Source organism: Branchiostoma floridae, chromosome 12 (assembly GCF_000003815.2).
Source record: "Branchiostoma floridae strain S238N-H82 chromosome 12, Bfl_VNyyK, whole genome shotgun sequence".
NCBI classification, from domain to species: Eukaryota; Metazoa; Chordata; class Leptocardii; order Amphioxiformes; family Branchiostomatidae; genus Branchiostoma; species Branchiostoma floridae.
In genome coordinates, this window is record NC_049990.1 from 20,474,015 (window position 1) to 20,493,024 (window position 19,010).

The window sequence follows — 19,010 nt, forward strand, 5'->3', positions numbered from 1 at the left end:
CATTCAGTTTGCTTCGATCACAAAGTCGGACTGACTGAACCACATGAGACTGGTTGATAAATCTGATAGCTGATGAGGAGAACAACAAAGAGAGGACACTCTCTGAAGAAACATCTAAAACATTTCCGTCAAAGACAGATTCAATACAAGGATACAAACTCTGTACATGATTTGTCTCTGCCAATGCTATCAAGCAAGTCTCTATCTTCTCAAAGGGGCTACTAAACTCGCCATCATTTACCAAAGCTGACAGAGAGTCACCAGCCCTGTCACTGAAAAGCCCACTCACGAAGAAACAAACAAGAGGCATCCTACCTGCGTTCTGTACCAGTTGCTTAAGTACAGCCGTGTCTGTCATTCTTTCTAAAGCATTCTTGATGTACAGTGCTACACAGTAGTCATGTAGGAACGTGTTGACAAAGGTGTACATTTTAGTTTCAGTCAGTTTGAGCAGGCCAAAAACTTCACGGTCAAGGTTATTTCTGTCATCTGCACTAAGATCTATCTCTCTGCAGTTCCTTTCCACAATGCTGCCCAGCCCCTTTGATCCTAACGATATCAGGGATTCAGCTATTGTTTCAGAAAAAGAAGTACATTCTTGTTCTGAAACAATACCAGTTTGCATTGCAAAATGTTTGCAAAGAGAATACTGCAAGAGCTCTGTGAGGGTTAGGGGGAATATATGATTTCTCTCTAGCCAATAGGTGATAATATGTGGCCAGAAGAAAGGGATCAGTACAACAAGCTCTACTACAGGATCTCTCCATGCGCTGTCTAACAGTAGTTTAACCTGCTCAGTGTCATCAGGTAGGTACTCTTCCGCATAGCTTTCCCACGTGGTAGCGCTCACAGCAGGGGGTGTCCAGGAAGCTGCAGGTGTCATGGTGAGACTCTGAAACTCCTGGACTGTCTGTGCCATGTCTGTAACCATTAAAATTGTGTTAACATTGACTAGTATGTACCTTGTGTCATTTAAATATAATTGATATGGAATGTAAGTTCATCTGTGACGGTAGTCAACATTATGTTGGCGGGATCTTCCCCCAACAGAGACGGGGGCATGGAAAAGGTTGGTGGACCCTTCCCTCAACAGAGACAGGGGCCGATACCGACTGCCAAGCACCTTTGACCCTTTGCTGACGTCACACTTCCGTTTCGGATGTGTGACTCAGGCTCTGGGTCATTTCAACTTGAGAAGGATCAGAGGACTGATCGAAAGCTTGTTGGTAAGCGCTTTATTTTGTGCACGGATATATGGCCTTACAATTGTATCATAATAATTGATATGGGTTTGTTTATCGACACCATTTGAGCTGATATATTATCAACGTCAGAAACCATTTCTACAGAGTAGCCTACATATACATGTATGTTGTTCACCTTCTATACTCTTGTAACTTTAATTTCAGGTATGCTTACCTCCTGCTTTGAAATATTCTGACCACTGTCGATACTGCTCTTCCAGCATGATGACCCGTATTGCCAAGTCTTGGCCGGCAAGTTTTTGCATCTCGTCAGTGATGAGGCGGCCTGTAAAGACGGCACTGAGCTGTCCAGACCTGTAAGCTGTCCAGAACGAGTCCAAAGATGATTGACTAATTGGAAGCAGATGAAGGATTGCACAACCCATCTTGGTTTCAAGAATATTTATCCCTGATTTAAATAACTGTGACAGAACCTCTTTCGTCTGCTTTTCTGTCTCTTCCCTGGACAGAAGGCCTTCTGCTTTCTTTAACAAATCTAGTTGGATGCTTCCCAATTTGCCGAGCAAATCTAACTGCCTCGCCTTTTCAGCCTTGAGTCTGTCCTCTACCCATTGTTCGTCACTGACACCTGTCGCTTGCATGTCTTGGTCTGTGGTTCTGGTTTCTTCGTCCGATGATCCAGAGAAGGATCTTCATAGGGAATTCGAGGGTGTCAAGTACACAAGTGTTTGGATCGCTGTATTGAAGGGGCAAAACCAGAGATAGATATTAGACAATAATAATTTTGATACAATATTTTCTGTTACACTTACAGTTTCACTGGACAGACTCACATCATTTCAAGTCAACACTGAAAAAACAAATAGCTTTTGATTAATACTGTCATCTTTTCTAATATTTTTATCTATAATTCAAAGAAATATATCATGCATCCAATGCCGTGACTAACCTGCAGGCTGAGGTGTGCCAGTTCTCAACGTAGAAAGTCGCTGAACGACTTCTGTAGCGATGTTTGTCAATTCGTCAGTAACATCATCTCTCTGTACATGTCTTGCACTCATCTGTTTCAGTGTGGGAGAGTATTTCCCGACTAACTCACTAAACGCCTTGAAGCTGTCCTCGTTAGCATCGACCCAAATGGGGAATATCCGTTTGTTATTTTTCAGACACGTTTCGTACTCCAGTCTAGGCCAGTAGGGTTTGTTCAGGAATGCTGTGCTTACGACAACGACAGCAAGTTCTAAACTTTGACTTGATAAGGTCGAAATTATTCTGTCCCTAATAACTTCGCCCGGTTTGATGGAAACGTCGTCGAAAAATATGTCCTTCTCCGCCAACCCTTGTTGTTGTAGCGTGGCGACCAAAGGGCGGACAACTGATTCTTTGTCTTCGCCTGCGTGGATGATGAATACACGGGGCGCTGTGAAGAGGATGAAAATATAAAACTATATAATAATGAAATCTTTATTGACACAACAAAGTACGGCGACTTTCGTAAGGTCTTTAACAACTCCTGGCAGTACATATATAAACAGACATATATGGAAATCTATTGAGTCTAGCGTGTCATTTATACTTTTGGTTCTATGGTAAAAAATATTATATATTTGCCTTTATATATTCGCCTATTTGTACACAGTAAGGCTTATCGAAGAAAATCTTTGGGATAACTTATCTGGACCACATTACAAACTAGAGTTCCACGACCCCATACCTTCGCCAAATGATCCTACCTTTCTTTACAACTGCTGTGTTAGTTGTGTTTGTCATTAATTATGCAAATAAGGTTCTCAAATGAGGATCTCATTTGCATAGTTAATGTTCAACGATGTTCACCTGTACATAATTTCCAAATGCTACAAGTAAGAAGTTCATGTAATCTATCACAATGAAATTATAGCATTTTCTCATTAATTATGCAAATTAGGTCTTATTTTGCATAATATATATCAATCAATATTCTTCTGCTTCTCAGTTACAAATGTCACATGTTCCAATGGTCCCATAATGGAACTGAGCGTGTTCACAAGATTTTCTAATTAATTATGCAAATTAGTTACCAATTTGCATAATTAATATGTCATAATATGAAGCATCACTTAATCTATCTTCATACCAAAAATCATAACAATCCGTTAACCCCTTCTTCAGTTATTCCCTTTTAAAGTCTGACACTAAACCTGCCCTGCAGTTCCAAAACAAGCCGCTAGGGGGCCCAAACCTACACCACGCACTCTCGGCATCAAGAGCTGTCTACCACTCAAAAATAATAGCCGCAGCATGTTCAGAACTTGAGATATCAAACCAGAAAGTTTCGCTGCAGTACCGTAACAGGCTGCTAGGAGGCCCAAAATCTAATCGTTTTTAGGTCTTATCAAGACCTACCCGCATACTAAATATCAATACAATCCATCTAGGCGTTCTTGAGATATTCTGGTCTTCTACATACATACATACATACATACATACATACAAACAAACGCTACCCAAAATATAACCTTCTCGGCGAAGGTAATGAAGAAGTTATAAACAACATAATGCAATACGGCCACTATGAAAGACTCCTAACAGTAGTGAAGAGAAGGAAACTAAAGTGGTATGGAAACGTAATGAGGTCAAACGGACTGTCCAAAGTCATCCTTCAAGGAACTGTGAAGGGAGCAAGAAGAAGGGGAAGGCAAAAGAAAAATGGACAGACAACATTAAGGAATGGACGGGAAAGAGCTTTGCAGTGTCCCTCCCGCTGACGCAGGAACGAATGGAGTGGAGGAACCTAATTCACAGCGACACCATGCAGCGCCCCCACGACCCGGGAATACTGGGCTAAGGGACCAAAGTACAAAGTACAAAGTACAAGGGTTATCGCCTCCCAGAATGTAGTTGAATTTGTCTGTCGAACGGAAAGTAGCAAATTCTTTAGATCAAGCGGAAAGAAATCGTGAACAGTCTTCGATCCTATTTAATAACTACATGTGTGCGAACAAACATCATATTTCAAGTGAAAGAGGGGCTCGCTAATTAAGCGCTCATGTCAATGGACTAATAATGGCGTCAAAAATTATCGAAGATCGAATCAAGCGAGTCAGGCCTAAGTGACAGCGGGACATGTCAGCTTATTATATACAATGATTCAGATGAGAACATCCATTCGTTTGTTATCGAAATATGAAATATGATAAGTCCAACCTGAACACAATAACGTCCTACATGTAGATACTGTTGTACATACCTTCAGGTGGTCCCTGCTGGCCTTCATCCTTCAGTATCAGTGCTAAATGCGGATAACGGTGCTTCAGAGCATCTCGAAACACTGCAAATGCATTCGGTCCTCTGGTAGGAAGAATGTCTAACAAGGCTTTAGCTTGGTCTTCACGACTTTGCTGATTCTCAATCTCATCAAGGTTCTCACCATTGAGAATTCCGCTGTCCAACAGGCGTCGCCGAATGTCCCTAAACCGCAGATCACTTGTAATCTCCAGGCGTTTGACATGGAGCAGAACTTTATGTTTTTCCTCCATGACTGCCCACAATTCATGAACACTTAGCTTTTAGCTTTTGCTGACGATGCAAAGGCTTTACTCAGTGATATACATGTTGATATCACACATATTTCAAAATAAGACGTCTTTATGTTTCGTTATCTTCACGCATCCTGTGGGACAAAGGAACATAAAGGATCATTTCGTTGCTGTTCTTCTTCAGTTTACTCTTCCATTGTTCACTAATCGTTACCACCGTAATTAAGTCTGTACATGATCATGCTAGTCGTCGATAATTGGAGAAAAAAATCGTGCTTGCCGTTCAGAGAGTCACCTTTATTTTACTTCCGCATTGCCCTCGTTACACTTAAATCTAAAACATCGAGCAGAATTTGACATGTATAGCCAGTATCTGATGACGGTATAAAGGACAGAGTTCCGAATGAAATAAATGTTCTTACCTTGATATTTCTTGACTCTCCTCTTGGAGGGAATTTACATGGGGGCAGGCACGGCCTGTCTTAACTACCTTTACCTGAGAACAGGTGAAAACCTCGCATCAAAACGAGGCTGTGTAGAGTTTCCGATAACACCTCGAGCGGACAAAGGTTATTCATGTCTCGGTTCGGATTTTTTTTACGATTGGGGGCCGGTCTGACTCTTTCTACGATAGGTGCTAGCGCTTTTCCTTTAATACATTTTTTTCCGGAATTGAATTTTTCCGGTGAAAATCGGTGCCTTGCCACTGATCGACACGTTCATGTGATATCTTCTGTGGAGACATTATTTTAGGTTTTAAAAAGCTGAGATTTTGGGGGTATGGAAAAGATGAATATTACACTGAAAGACCTGTGACACCCAACCATTGCACGTCTGGCTGGAAGTGTTCTTTAAAGCTGTATGAGGAATGATCATCGGCCCCTACAGTACTTTGCGACAACAGGTTTTACTCTACCATTGTCCTATTAATGTCATTAATTGAAATACCCTGAGACTTTTAGATAGGCAGGAGTTTCAAACTCAAATACAGGGCAATTGCTATAATGCGGTTTTATCTAATCTCCAAGCAGATCTTGCTGTGGCAAATGGGAAAGAGTGTAGAGATTAGTTTTATCCTCTCCTAGGTTCGGTGTCAGCCAGTAACTGCAAAGAGCTCGCCACCCAGGGTGACATTGATGGCTTCCTCGTGGGCGGAGCCTCCCTGAAGCCAGACTGTGTCAAAATTATCAATGCACGGAAAGCTTGAGTAGCAAGAAATTGTTGTTGAAGAACAGAAAACTGCATCCCTAACTATCAACTTCATAACAAGCGAGACAAAAAGTGCACTCTAAAACTAGTGTAGGGCATTGGTGGCGCTCAGATATTATCTGTTGTATTGTGGTCCATTTGTAGTACAATTAAAAAGACATGTTGGACACAGAGGTGTAAATTAAACTGCTACATGTAGGCTTGCCCAATCATATTGTCCAATTTGATATCTGTAAGGTGTTGAAACATTAAGGTTTGTTAAGTACCTGAGGTACATATGTATGTAAAGTAAAAGGATGAACAAGTAAAGAAAAAGAATGAAGAAATCGATACACATTAGTGTTTTTTTGTCATTAAAGAGGTCCTAAAAATTTGGATCAAGGAAACTTTTACTCTGTCATCACGTTTGACATTGTGAGCAATAAATGGTCATGTAAATGATTTTGTATGCCATTTTCTACTTTGTTTGAGGAATCGAAGATCTGTATACAGTGTAAGTGAAACTAAATATTATTTCCTCTCTATAGATGTACATTGCATAACACATAGCACTATGGGGTATATCGTCACAAGTAAAGCAAACCATTTTTAATCTTTCATTATATGTTCAAAAACTTCCATTTGACATTGTTGTTCATTGATGTCCTAAAAACATCAATCTTCTAAAGGAAAACTAGACATTCCATTGAAAATATACTTGATCAGTGATTTGAAATCCAATATCTACAAGGCAGTTTTTATAAACATGATTTTACTATTGACATAATATGTATGTATAATTTACAAATTTGTATAATAAGAATATCACAAAATGAGCTGCATATACATACAGATGCAATACATAGTTACCTACAAAAGTATGTACATCATACAAACAAGAGGACATTCGTTCAGAAAGTATTTGCACAGTCAACAATGTTACTCATACTTGTAACTTATATCCTTCTCCATTCCAGTTGTCTTTGTACTTAACTTTTAGTGCTCTGACTTGTCTCAGCTACTTCAGCCTCTTCTTGCATAGATCCTTCAGGATCTACAGTATGGAATTCATGTTTACCTTTGATCACTTTAGATCTGCTCTCTACTCCATGTGGTGCAAAGGGCTTGGATAATCTACTTGTCTGACCCTCAGTCCCCTTATAAAACAGTGTCCTTCTCTCTAGTGGATTTAGCCTGCGTAAGTAACGTTCTGGATGTTGATAATCACACCGAATGTGATCACATTGTTTCAGTATCTCAACACCCTCATCACTAAAGCAATTGTAGCTGAGATCAACATCCCATAGCCGTCCCATTCCCTTCACAGTATCAACTACAAGCTGAGCAACAGCATCAGCCATCCTATTGCCATGCAAGTCTATCCGATGTAAGTTTGTGAGGAAACTTATCTTCCCCATCAGAACTGTACCACCTCTATCAGAGATATCATTGGAAGACAGATCGATGTATCTCACTGACCTCATCTTGTGAAAAGCCTCTGCAATCAAAATGACACCATCATCTGAAAACTTGTTGGTACTCAGATCAAGGTCTTCCAAACAGACCAGATGACCAACATGGGCTGCAAATGATTTTGCACCAGATATAGAAATATTGTTCCACCTTAGGCGCAAACGTTTGATTGACCTCATCTTGTGAAAAGCTTCTGCAATCAAAATGACACCATCATCTGAAAATTTGTTCAGACTCAGATGAAGGTCTTCCAAACAGACCAGATGACCAACATGGGCTGCAAATGATTTTGCACCAGATACAGAAATGTAGTTGCCACCTAGGTGCAAACGTTTGATTGACCTCAACTTGTGAAAAGCCTCTGTAATCACAATGACCCCATCATCTGACAATTTGTTAAAACTCAGATCAAGGTATTCCAAACAGACCAGATTACCAACATGGGCTGCGAATGATTTTGCACCAGATACAGAAATGCTGTTGCTATCTAGGCGCAAACGTTTAATTGACCTCATCTTGTGAAAAGCCTCTGTAATCACAATACATGCATCATCTGGCAACTTGTTACAACTCATATCAAGGTCTTCCAAACAGGACAGATGACCAACATGGGCTGCAAATGATTTTGCACCAAACAAAGAAATTGGGTTTAAACATAGATTTAGTGTTTTCAGTGACCCCATGTTTACAAATGCCTCTGCTATGGCAGTGCATCTTGTGTCGTTTATTCCACAGTTAAACAACTTAAACTCCTCAAGACATTCTGAATGTTGAAGACTGACGGCGAGTGCCTTTGCCTCATCATCTGACATTTTTACATTTATTTCTAGTTTTTGTAACTTTCTGAGTGCACCAAGGTGCGTCACAGCATGAGAAAGAGCTGTGCCTGATTCACGAAAACCATTACTAATCACAAGGTCCTTTAGATTAGGTAGCCTGAGGAAGAGCTTTCCTATTGCAGCACCCATCATATCATTCCAATCAGCCGGCAGCACAGTTATACGGAGCTTAACCAACGACCATGAGCCCTTAATGCTGTCACACATGATACTGACTTCAGTAGCTGATAGAAAAGTACAATCATCAAATTCTAGATCTTGTAATCGGGCAAGACGGGGCAGGCTTGACATTAGCATCATTACTGGACTAGTTGTAAGTTTGGATGTACTGCAGTATTTTGTACTTGGAGAAATGTGGTGGACAACATCATCATGAACATGGTTACACCTCCTCAGGTCCAGATCCGTGAGAGAAACCATATGCTTCATAGCTTGTATCAGCTGAAACAGCTGATTATCGTTGATTGTGCCCTGTAAAAACATTTCAATGATAAGTCTTTGTAGAGGGATTTTAGACATAATCGGTTCTTCACTTTGACTTCCTGCTTTCTTCACTGCAGATAACAGAGGAATACACTGCAGGAGTAACAGAATGAACTTTCTGTCAGAGACATCAGACCATACATCACTGGACAACCAAACATACTTTTCATCTGGATTAGCTTCCAATTTGCTCAAAATCTTTGACTCCTGTTCCTTCAGTTTGCTTCGATCACAAAGGCGAACAGACTGAACCACATGAGACTGATTGATAAATCTGATAGCTGCTGAGGAGAACAACAAAGAGAGGACACTCTCTGAAGAAACATCTAAAACGTTTCCGCCAAAGACAGATTCAATACACGGATACAAACTATGCACAAGATTTGTCTCTGCCAGTGCTATCAAGCAAGTCTCTACCTTCTCAAATGGGCTACTAAACTCGCCATCATTTACCAAAGCTGACAGAAAGTCACCAGCCCTGTCACTGAAAAGCCCACTCACGAAGAAACAAACAAGTGGCATCCTGCCTGCATTCTGTACCAGTTGCTGAAGTACAGCCGTGGCTGTCATTCTGTCTACAGCATTCTTTATGTGCAGTGCTACACAGTAGTCATGTAGGAACGTGTTAACAAAGGTGAACATTTTAGTTTCAGTCAGTTTGAGCAGGCCAAAGACTTCACGGTCAAGGTTATTTCTGTCATCTGCACTAAGATTTATCTCTCTGCAATTTCTTTCCACAATGCTGCCCAGCCCTTTTGATCCTAACAATATCAGGGATTTAGCTATTGTTTCAGAAAAAGAGGCACATTGTTGTTCTGAAACAATACCAATTTGTCTTGCAAAATGTTTGCATAGAGAATACTGCAAGAGCTCTGTGAGGGTTCGGGGGAATGCTTGGTTTCTCTCTAACCAATAGGTGATAATATGTGGCCAGAAGAAAGGGATCAATACAACGAGTTCTACTACAGGATCTCTCCATGCACTGTCTAACAGTAGTTTGACCTGTTCAGGGTCGGCAGCTAGATACTCTTCCGCATAGCTTTCCCACGTGGTAGCGCTCATAGCAGTGGGCGTCCGCGAAGCTGCAGGTGTCATGGTGAGACTCTGAAACTCCTGGACGGTCTCTGTCATGTCTGTAACCAGTAAAATTGCGTAAACATCGGGTAGTATGTACCTTTTGTCCTTTAACCCTGTCCAGACTGGGCTTTTTTGGCATTCCCTGGACCTTTGTATTTTCAAAACGGCTTACTGTACGATCACCAAATTTGCTCGTCGTGTTTCATAATTCCTAAAATTTTTATAGCATTATGACGTAATATGACGTAATTATCACGTCATTAATTGATTTTTTTGGCTAAACCAAAATTAGTGATTTTTGTAACATTTGCCTTTCAGAAACCCGTTGCCATGGAACACGAAAAATTCTAAACTTACTTTTTTTATAACTTGTTGCTGACCATATTCTAGGAAAAGTCACCAAGTTTTGTTGTTCTAGCACAAACCGTTTGGGAGCTATACGACGTCAAAGTTGGCGTGGTTACTTTTAGCACCCCCCCCCCCACACACACACGCAAGTCTGGATAGGGTAAAACATAATTGATATGGGTTTGTTTGTCGACACCATTTGAGCTAATATATCATCAACGACAGAAACCATTTCTACAGAGGAAGTAGCCTCCATGTAAAGTGTCCACATTCTATACTCTTGGAACTTTAATTTCAGGTATACTTACCTCCTGCTTTGAAATATTCAGACCACTGTCGGTACTGCTCTTCCAGCATGATGACCCGTATTGCCAAGTCTTGGCCGGCAAGTGTTCGCATCTCATCAGTGACAAGACAGTCGGAGAAACCGCTACTCAGCTTCCCAGTCTTATAGTCACCCCAAAATCTCTTCAAAGCATGTAGCCTTTGGGGGACTATGTGGATGATGGCGCATCCCATTTTGACCTTAAGGATCTGCAAACTTGATTGATAAAGGTGATCTAACATTTCCTCTGTCTTTTGTTCAATCTTCTCTCTAGACAGAAGACCTTCTGCCTTCTTCAATAGTGCTATATTATGTTCTCCTACTTGTCTTATCAGTTCTAGCTGCTGCTTTGCCTTTTCATCCTTGAGTTTATCTTCTATCTGCTGTTCGTCACTGGCGCCTGTCGCTTGCGTGTCTTGGCCTTTGCTACTGGTTTCGTCATCTGACGATCCAGCATCGCTCGAGGATGGAGAGGGTGTCAAGTACAAAAGGGTTTGGATAGCTGTAAAAAAAATCAATGCTAGCGTTGAAAATAGCGTTTCTAATGTTGGTCTCGAAAAACAGCAAAACTCACATGATCTTTTCCAAATAATTTTCTATGATAAGTTAGCCCATGGATTTCGCTACTCTACTAATGTCGATCCACAACGGAATTTTTTTTAGAATCATTGATTCATTCTATCTTAATATTGTGCATATAATTCAATCTAGCAATTATTAAACGCCATTACAAACCTGCAGGCTGAGGCGTGCCACTTCTTAATGTAGAAAGTCGCTGAACGACTTCTGCAGCGATGTTTGTCAGCTCGTCAGTAACATCATCTCTCTGTACACGTCTTGCACTCATCTGTTTCAGTGTGGGAGAGTATTTCCCAACTAACTCACTGAAGGCCTTGAATTTGTCCTCGTTAGCATCTACCCAAATTGGGAATATCCGTTTGTTGTTTTTCAGACACGTTTCGTATTCCAGTTTAGGCCAGTAGGGTTTGTTTAGGAATGATGTGCTGACGACAACGACAGCAAGTTCTAAACTTTGACTCGATAAGGTCGAAATTATTCTGTCCCTAATGACTTCGCCTGGTCTGATGGAAACGTCATCGAAAAATATGTCCTTCTCCGCCAACCCCTGTTGTTGTAGCGTGGCGACCAAAGGGCGGACAACTGATTCTTTGTCTTCGCCTGCGTGGATGATGAATACACGGGGCGCTGTGAAAAGGACGAAAAAAATAATATATAATAAGGAAATCTTTATTGAAACAACAATTTACGGCGACTTTCGTAAGGTCTATAGCAACCACGGCACGAAAAACGGTATTTAAGGATGCTGAAACCATGCGTAATGTTCACGTATTTTCCTCCTTTACGGATATATACACCACTTATACGAGTACGTAAATATTGCCTTTAAGTGGTCTTTCTGTAGGTCCGTGTTAGTCCTTATTTTCCGGATTTCCCGTTGTCTTTCAGCAGCTTAAAGATGTCGTAAATGATTTTTAAAACCCCATTAAAACTTGTTGAAAGTTCACGTTTATTTGATCTAAATCCTCTTTACGTCTCATATACAATTGCATTAAGTGGATTATAACGTGTGTTTTAGTGCCTTTTCAGCAGCTTAAAGTTGCCATAAATACTTATTAAAACGCCCTTAAGACATGTTTAAACTGCACGTTTATTTGATCTAAAGCCTCTTTACGTCTCATATACGTGTGCATTAAGAGGATTATAACGTGTGTTTAGGTGCCTTTTCAGCAGTTTAAAGTTGCCATAAATATCTATTAAAACGCCCTTAAGACATGTTTAAAATTCACGTATATTTGATCTAAAGCCTATTTACGTCTCATATACGTGTGCATTAAGTGGATTATAACGTGTGTTTAGGTGGCTTTTCAGCAGCTTAAATTTGCCATAAATACCTATTTTAACGCCCTTAAGACTTGTTTAAACTTCACGTTTATTTGATCTAAAGCCTGTTTAGGTCTCATATACGTGTGCATTAAGTGGATTATAACGTGTGTTTAAGTGCCTTTTCAGAAGCTTAAAGTTGCCATAAATACCTATTATAACGCCCTTAAGACTTGTTTAAACTTCACGTTTATTTGATCTAAAGCCTATTTACGTCTCATATACGTGTGCATTAAGTGGATTCTAACGTGTGTTTAGGTGCCTTTTCAGCAGCTTAAATTTGCCATAAATACTTATTAAAACGCCCTTAAGACATGTTTAAACTTCACGTTTATTTGATCTAAAGCCTATTTACGTCTCATATACGTGTGAATTAAGAGGATTTAATGTGTCTATATTTTTCTTTTTAGCAGCTTAAAATTGTCATAAATACGTACTAAAACACTCTTAAGACATGTTTAAAGTTCCCTCTGTACGTCTCATATACGTGTGCATTAAGTTGATTATAAGGTGTGGATAAGTGCCATTTTAGCAGAATAATCATTAGCACATTTCAAAGCAAGAAAATACAATGGATGAAACTTTGAAATTTTATTGAATTACGAGAAAATATTACATGGAAAGGTAAAAAAAAACCTACAGCCTACTAGGTATTTGTGGCCTTTCATTCTGATGTAGTCGGCAGTTGAAACAATCACAACGGTTGCGCAATTCCGTGCAGCAGTCCACAGTCCCATTTCCAGTGTCGGGTGAAGCGTCTCGGCGTAAGTTAAAAAGAGCACACATGTACAGTTCCATCTGGTCACCACAGGAATAAGAATCCGGTAAGATCTAGAGTAGTGGCCGATATGACTCGTGCTGTTGGATGGTCCTGGATTCTGTGAACGCGAAACATGTTCAGCTTGCAGTGTCGGCCTCTATTAATCCGGATGGTACAAGGGCCGTGATTTCCATTCTGTGTCGATTTCCAACAACAACAGCTTGTACAGAATGATAGCCACCTCGTATATTTGAGTCAAATTCCGTCACCGGGGGTCCTAGGCGGTAAAAGCGGTGTCGCGGCCACAACTTGCGGGCTAGAACAGGCCCAAACTTTCTTCAATACTTCTCTTCAAAAATGAACGCCTGGAAAATAACCGCTCCTTGTCGTACGTATGGCCCGTAAATTTGAACCCCCCACCCTTTTCTGCCATTGGATACATCCTATCACATGACACAGCTGTGCCACAGACGGACCAAGGAAGTTCAACCTCCTTGGACGGACGGAGGCGTGCGCCCCATGGCGAGTACGAAATAACGCTGAATAAATTTACATCTTGCCTGCCCACGCATATCACCATAATTAACCCAAACAAACACGAGCAACACGAGAAGACACCGCCTGTGTGCACAAACTGTTCTTTCTCGACGCTTGCTTGTAGATTAAGAAATAAACATATTTCGTACATTTACCTGTAGTAAGAACTGCTTGCCGTTTTATAGAGAAAACACAACTTACTACACAAAACACTATACCTACTACATCCTTATTCTTCAAGCAGAGGTTGAGTCGCGGAGATATTCATAGCAGTAGTCGGGATTTCTACCGTCTCTTAGCTCGAGTGTCAACTTGCCACAAAGAAAACGGCCTCACCCTGATTTAGACCCTGGAATTTCATAACATATATGCGGTATAAAATAAAAAGGAAAGGGTCTGCTCCTGTTCGCATAAACTGCGCTTCAAACATGCCGTATGTTTAGCAGAAAAAGGCAACGCTTCATAAAACCTTTGAGACGGTATTAGCCACTAGATAAAACGGGGGTAGTGCCCCCAAGTTTGCTAAAGCTACGCGGATTCAAAGATTAAACATGTCGTATGTTCAACAGAAATACGAAACATTTCATATACGTCTTGGCAACATATAAGGTAAACGGGGGAGGTCTCCCCTAGTTCGCTTAAACTGCGCGGATTCAAAGATTAAACTTGTTGTATGTTCAACAGAAATAGGCAACATTTCATATACGTCTTGACAACATAAAAGCTAAACGGGGGAGGTCTCCCCTAGTTCGCTTAAACTGCGCGGATTCAAAGATTAAACATGTCGTATGTTCAACAGAAATAGGCAACATTTCATATACGTCTTGGCAACATATAAGCTAAACAAGGGAGGTCTCCCCTAGTTCGCTTAAACTGCGCGGATTCAAAGATTAAACATGTCGTATGTTCAACAGAAATACGCAACATTTCATATACGTTTTGGCAGCATATAAGCTAAACTGGGGAGGTCTCCCCTAGTTCGCTTAAACTGCGCGGATTCAAAGATTAAACATGTCGTATGTTTTACAGAAATACGCAACATTTCATATACGTTTTGGCAGCATATAAGCTAAACTGGGGAGGTCTCCCCTAGTTCGCTTAAACTGCGCGGATTCAAAGATTAAACATGTCGTATGTTTTACAGAAATACGCAACATTTCATATACGTTTTGGCAACATATAAGCTAAACAAGGGAGATCTCCCCTAGTTCGCTTAAACTGCGCGGATTCAAAGATTAAACATGTCGTATGTTTTACAGAAATACGCAACATTTCATATACGTTTTGGCAGCATAAAAGCTAAACGGGGGAGGTCTCCCCTAGTTCGCTTAAACTGCGCGGATTCAAAGATTAAACATGTCGTATGTTCAAATGAAATACGCAACATTTCATATACGTTTGGCAACATATAAGCTAAACAAGGGAGGTCTCACCTAGTTCGCTTAAACTGCGCGGATTCAAAGAATAAACATGTCGTATGTTCAAATGAAATACGCAACATTTCATATACGTCTTGGCAAATATATTAACAGGGGAGGTCTTCCCTTCTTTGTATAAATGACGGTTCGAAATAAATTATATATATGGCATCCTTCGGTCAATATTGACCATGGTATACGCAACATTTCATCTAACGTAAAAGAGCGCATATAAGCTAACCGTGAGAGGTTCTCCCCTGTTCGAATTAAACCTTGCGCACAGAAAGTTTGAATACGTCAAATGCTTTCGGAATAGCTAAAAAAACACAGAAGATTATTGTATTTGACTTTGTATTGTATTGTATTTGTATTTGCTGAGGTATAAACATAACATTTTGTACCAGAAAGCGCAATAATTTTCAGTTTTGACTGTAAATCTTGCCACTGTTATAAAACAGATGACGCAATGTTTTATCTTACACCAGACAAAGGCTTACTACATTTGACTTAGCCGGTTAACATGTATTTTGTAACAGATCTAGAGAAACGGTATTTGTCCGTTTTGACAGAAAATATTTTTGAGACATTTAAGTTGTCTTTTCGGCATACTAAAATACATGTAAAATTCACGTAAAGAAACACAACAGATTAAGTTAGATTTACAAACGCTGAAATCTTGCCAAATGTATGTTTCCGATGCCTTTGATAGATCTTAAAATCTGCTGAAATATTTCTCCGCCTTTAAGGGCTTTATACGTATCTCTGAAACTTTGCTTAAAAAGTTGTTTTCGTGCTGTGAACTACTTGCAGTACATATATAAACAGACATATATGGAAATCTATAGATATGAATACGTCAACATATTGAGTCTAGCGTGTCATTTACACTGTTGGTTCTACGGTAAAAACATTATATATTTGCCTATTTGTACACAGTAAGGCTTATCGAAGAAAATCCTTTGGATAACTTATCTGGACCACATTACAAATGAAGAAGTTATAAACAACATAATACAATACGGCCACTATGAAAGACTCCTAACAGTAGTGAAGAGAAGGAAGCTAAAGTGGTATGAACACGTAATGAGGTCAAACGGACTGTCCAAAGTCATCCTTCAAGGAACTGTGAAGGGAGCAAGAAGAAGGGGAAGGCAAAAGAAAAATGGGCAGACAACATTAAGGAATGGACGGGAAAGAGCTTTGCAGCGTCCCTCCCGCTAACGCAGGATCGAATGGAGTGGAGGAACCTGATTCACAAATGTCTACAGGAACCATTGTAGAAATGTGTAGGATTTCTACAAAACTACACTGCCTACATGTCAAACTTGGATGGTCCGCTTCCTGTGTCCCTCTCTACAAATATCTACAGTGACAAGTGTAGAAATGTGTAGGATTTCTACATCACTACAAATGTCTACAGATACCATTGTAGAAATGTGTAGAATTTCTACAAAACTACACTGCCTACATGTCAATCTTTGATGGTCCGCTTCCTGTGTCCCTCTCTACAGATATCTACAGTGACAAGTGTAGAAATGTGTAGGATTTCTAAATCACTACAAATGTCTACAGGAACCATTGTAGAAATGTGTAGAATTTCTACAAAACTACACTGCGCGTTTAATCTGTGATCTATTACATGGTACATCACGAAATCTCAGACGGCAATATGCCTGGCACGGCTACGGCGAGGGTGTTGGTGAATCTGTGATCTCTTACATGGAACATCACGAAATTTCTTACGGCGAAATGCCTGACACGGCTACGGCGAGGGTTTCGCAGCGACACCGCACGGCTAGCTGCATTTCGCGGCGAACATGGAACATCACGAAATTTCTTACGGCGAAATGCCTAACACGGCTACGGCGAGTGTGTCGCAACGACACCGCACGGCTAGCTACATTTCGCGGCGATTTCGTGATGTGGTACATGGAACATCTGCCGGGTTAAAGGACCAAAGTACAAGGTACAAAGTACAAGGGTTATCGCCTCCCAGAAGGTAGTTGAATTTGTCTGTCGAACGGAAAGTAGCAAATTCTTTAGATCAAGCGGAAAGAAATGTGAACACTTTGTGCGTTTATCATTATATCGTGAACAGTCTTCGATCCCATTTAATAACTACATTTGTGCGAACAAACATCATATTTCAAGTGAAAGAGGGGCTCGCTAATTAAGCGCTCATGTCAATGGACTAATAATGGCGTCAAAAATTATCGAAGATCGAATCAAGCGAGTCAGGCCTAAGTGACAGCGGGACATGTCAGCTTATATACAATGATTCAGATGAGAACATCCATTCGTTGTTTATCGAAATGTAAAATATGATAAGTCCAACCTGAACATAATAACGTCCTAGATACTGATGTACATACCTTCAGGTGGTCCCTGTTGGCCTTCGTCGTTCAATATCCGTGCTAAATGCGGATAACGGTGCTTCAGAGCATCTCGAAACACACCAAATGCATTCGGTCCTCTGGTAGGAAGAATGTCTAACAAGGCTTTAGCTTGGTCTTCACGACTTTGCTGATTCTCAATCTCATCAAGGTTCTCGCCATTGAGGATTCCGCTGTCCAATAGGCGTCGCCGAATGTCCTTAAACCGCAGATCACTTGTAATCTCCATGCGTTTCGCATGGAGCAGGACTTTATGTTTTTCCTCCATGACTGCCCACAATTCATGAACACTTAGTTTTTAGTTTTTGCTGACAGTGCAAAGGCTTTACTCAGTGATATACATGTTGGTGGCACACATGTTTCAAAAGTAGTATTTCTGTTTCGTTAACTTCACGCATCCTGTGGGACAAAGGAACATAAAGGATCATTTTGTTGTTGTTGCTCTTTTTCAGTTTACCCTTCCATTGTTCACTAATCGTTACCACCGTAAAAGTGTGTATATGATCATTCTAGTGGAGAAAACATTCGTTGCTTGCCGTTCAGAGAGTCACCATTATTTTACTTCCGCATTGCCCTCGTCACACTTAAATCTAGAGCATCGAGCAGAATTCGACATGTATAGGCTTACAGCCAGTATCTGATGACAGTATAAAGGACAAAGTTCCGAATGACATACATGTTCTTACCTTGATATTTCTAGAACTTTCCTCTTGGAGGGAATTTACATGGGGGCAGGCACAGTCTGACCTAACCGTTACCTGGGAACAGGTGAAAGCCTCGCATCAAAACGAGGCTGTGTAGAGTATCCAATATTTTACACTTTGAGCGGACAAAGGTTATTTAGGTCTCGGTTCGGAGTTTTTCGAAGATTGTGGGCCGGTAGTTTACTCTTTCTTAGAAAGGTGCTAGCGCTTTTCCTTACATTGTTTTTCAATTTTGAATTAATGTTTCCAGTGGAAATCGGTGCCTTGCCACTGATCGACAAGCTCAGGTGATATATTCTGTGGAGACGTTATTTTAGGCTTTAAAAAAAGCTGATATTTTTGGGGCATGGAAAAGACGAGTTTTCCTAGAATAATGACTGACACGGCAACAACATTTATAAATCTGTTTGTATGATGAAGAAAAATAAAACACGTAAGGATCCATTCCAAAATCCCCGATGGCGTAAAACCACATCGTCTCATAGAACGCACAATTTGGGTAACCATGCGACACGGTCGCAAATACCGTTATTATGCACCAATACCGGGATGTGATCAATTGCCAAATCTGCGCGACCGAAAAACGTTACAAGGAACGGGCTTTTTTAGAAAATCTAAAACATCATAGATTGCTGTAGCCATGGCCGAACAATCTGGAGCCAAACAATCGAGAAAACATATGATCTGCGTCTTATTATTAGGCATTATTTGGCCACTTAAGTCCAATTTGGAACCTTTATCAGGTTGTTTAACTTAAGAACAGCGGCTTCAGGTATCGCCACCATTTTGTAATCCATATCAACGACCACTTACATTTTGATTAATTTTAGTGTGTCAACA

General features: G+C 40.5%; 2 protein-coding genes across 2 annotated transcripts in view; both read right to left on the reverse strand.

Annotated features, from left to right (window-relative positions):
* The window catches only part of LOC118427176, a 24,094-nt gene extending 18,850 nt beyond the window's left edge, over positions 1 to 5,244 (reverse strand). Inside the window, exons 1-2 of the mRNA XM_035836814.1 lie at positions 5,146 to 5,244; positions 4,435 to 4,857 (exon numbers count right to left, since the gene is read on the reverse strand). Of these exons, the coding sequence (XP_035692707.1) occupies positions 4,435 to 4,723 (289 nt within the window). The 5' untranslated portion in view covers positions 4,724 to 4,857; positions 5,146 to 5,244. The remainder of the gene's footprint in view (positions 1 to 4,434; positions 4,858 to 5,145) is intronic.
* A 1,285-nt stretch (positions 5,245 to 6,529) lies between these two features.
* LOC118427177 lies at positions 6,530 to 18,509 on the reverse strand. Its single transcript, XM_035836815.1, has 5 exons — positions 18,153 to 18,509; positions 17,446 to 17,865; positions 11,192 to 11,662; positions 10,440 to 10,958; positions 6,530 to 9,839 (listed from the first exon to the last, which is right to left on the reverse strand). Exons 2-5 carry the CDS (start codon positions 17,732 to 17,734, stop codon positions 6,901 to 6,903), a joined length of 4,218 nt encoding a protein of 1,405 aa, XP_035692708.1. The 5' UTR covers positions 17,735 to 17,865; positions 18,153 to 18,509; the 3' UTR covers positions 6,530 to 6,900.
* Between the last annotated feature and the right edge of the window lie 501 nt (positions 18,510 to 19,010).

Coding starts and splice junctions, on each gene's coding strand:
- LOC118427177 (XM_035836815.1), bottom strand. CDS start 17,734: ATGGAGGAAAAACATAAAGTCCTGCTCCATGCGAAACGCATGGAGATT. Junction 10,959..11,191: donor TGGCACGCCTCAGCCTGCAG/GTTTGTAATGGC, acceptor TTTTTTTTACAG/CTATCCAAACCCTTTTGTAC. Junction 9,840..10,439: donor TGAATATTTCAAAGCAGGAG/GTAAGTATACCT, acceptor TACTGGTTACAG/ACATGACAGAGACCGTCCAG.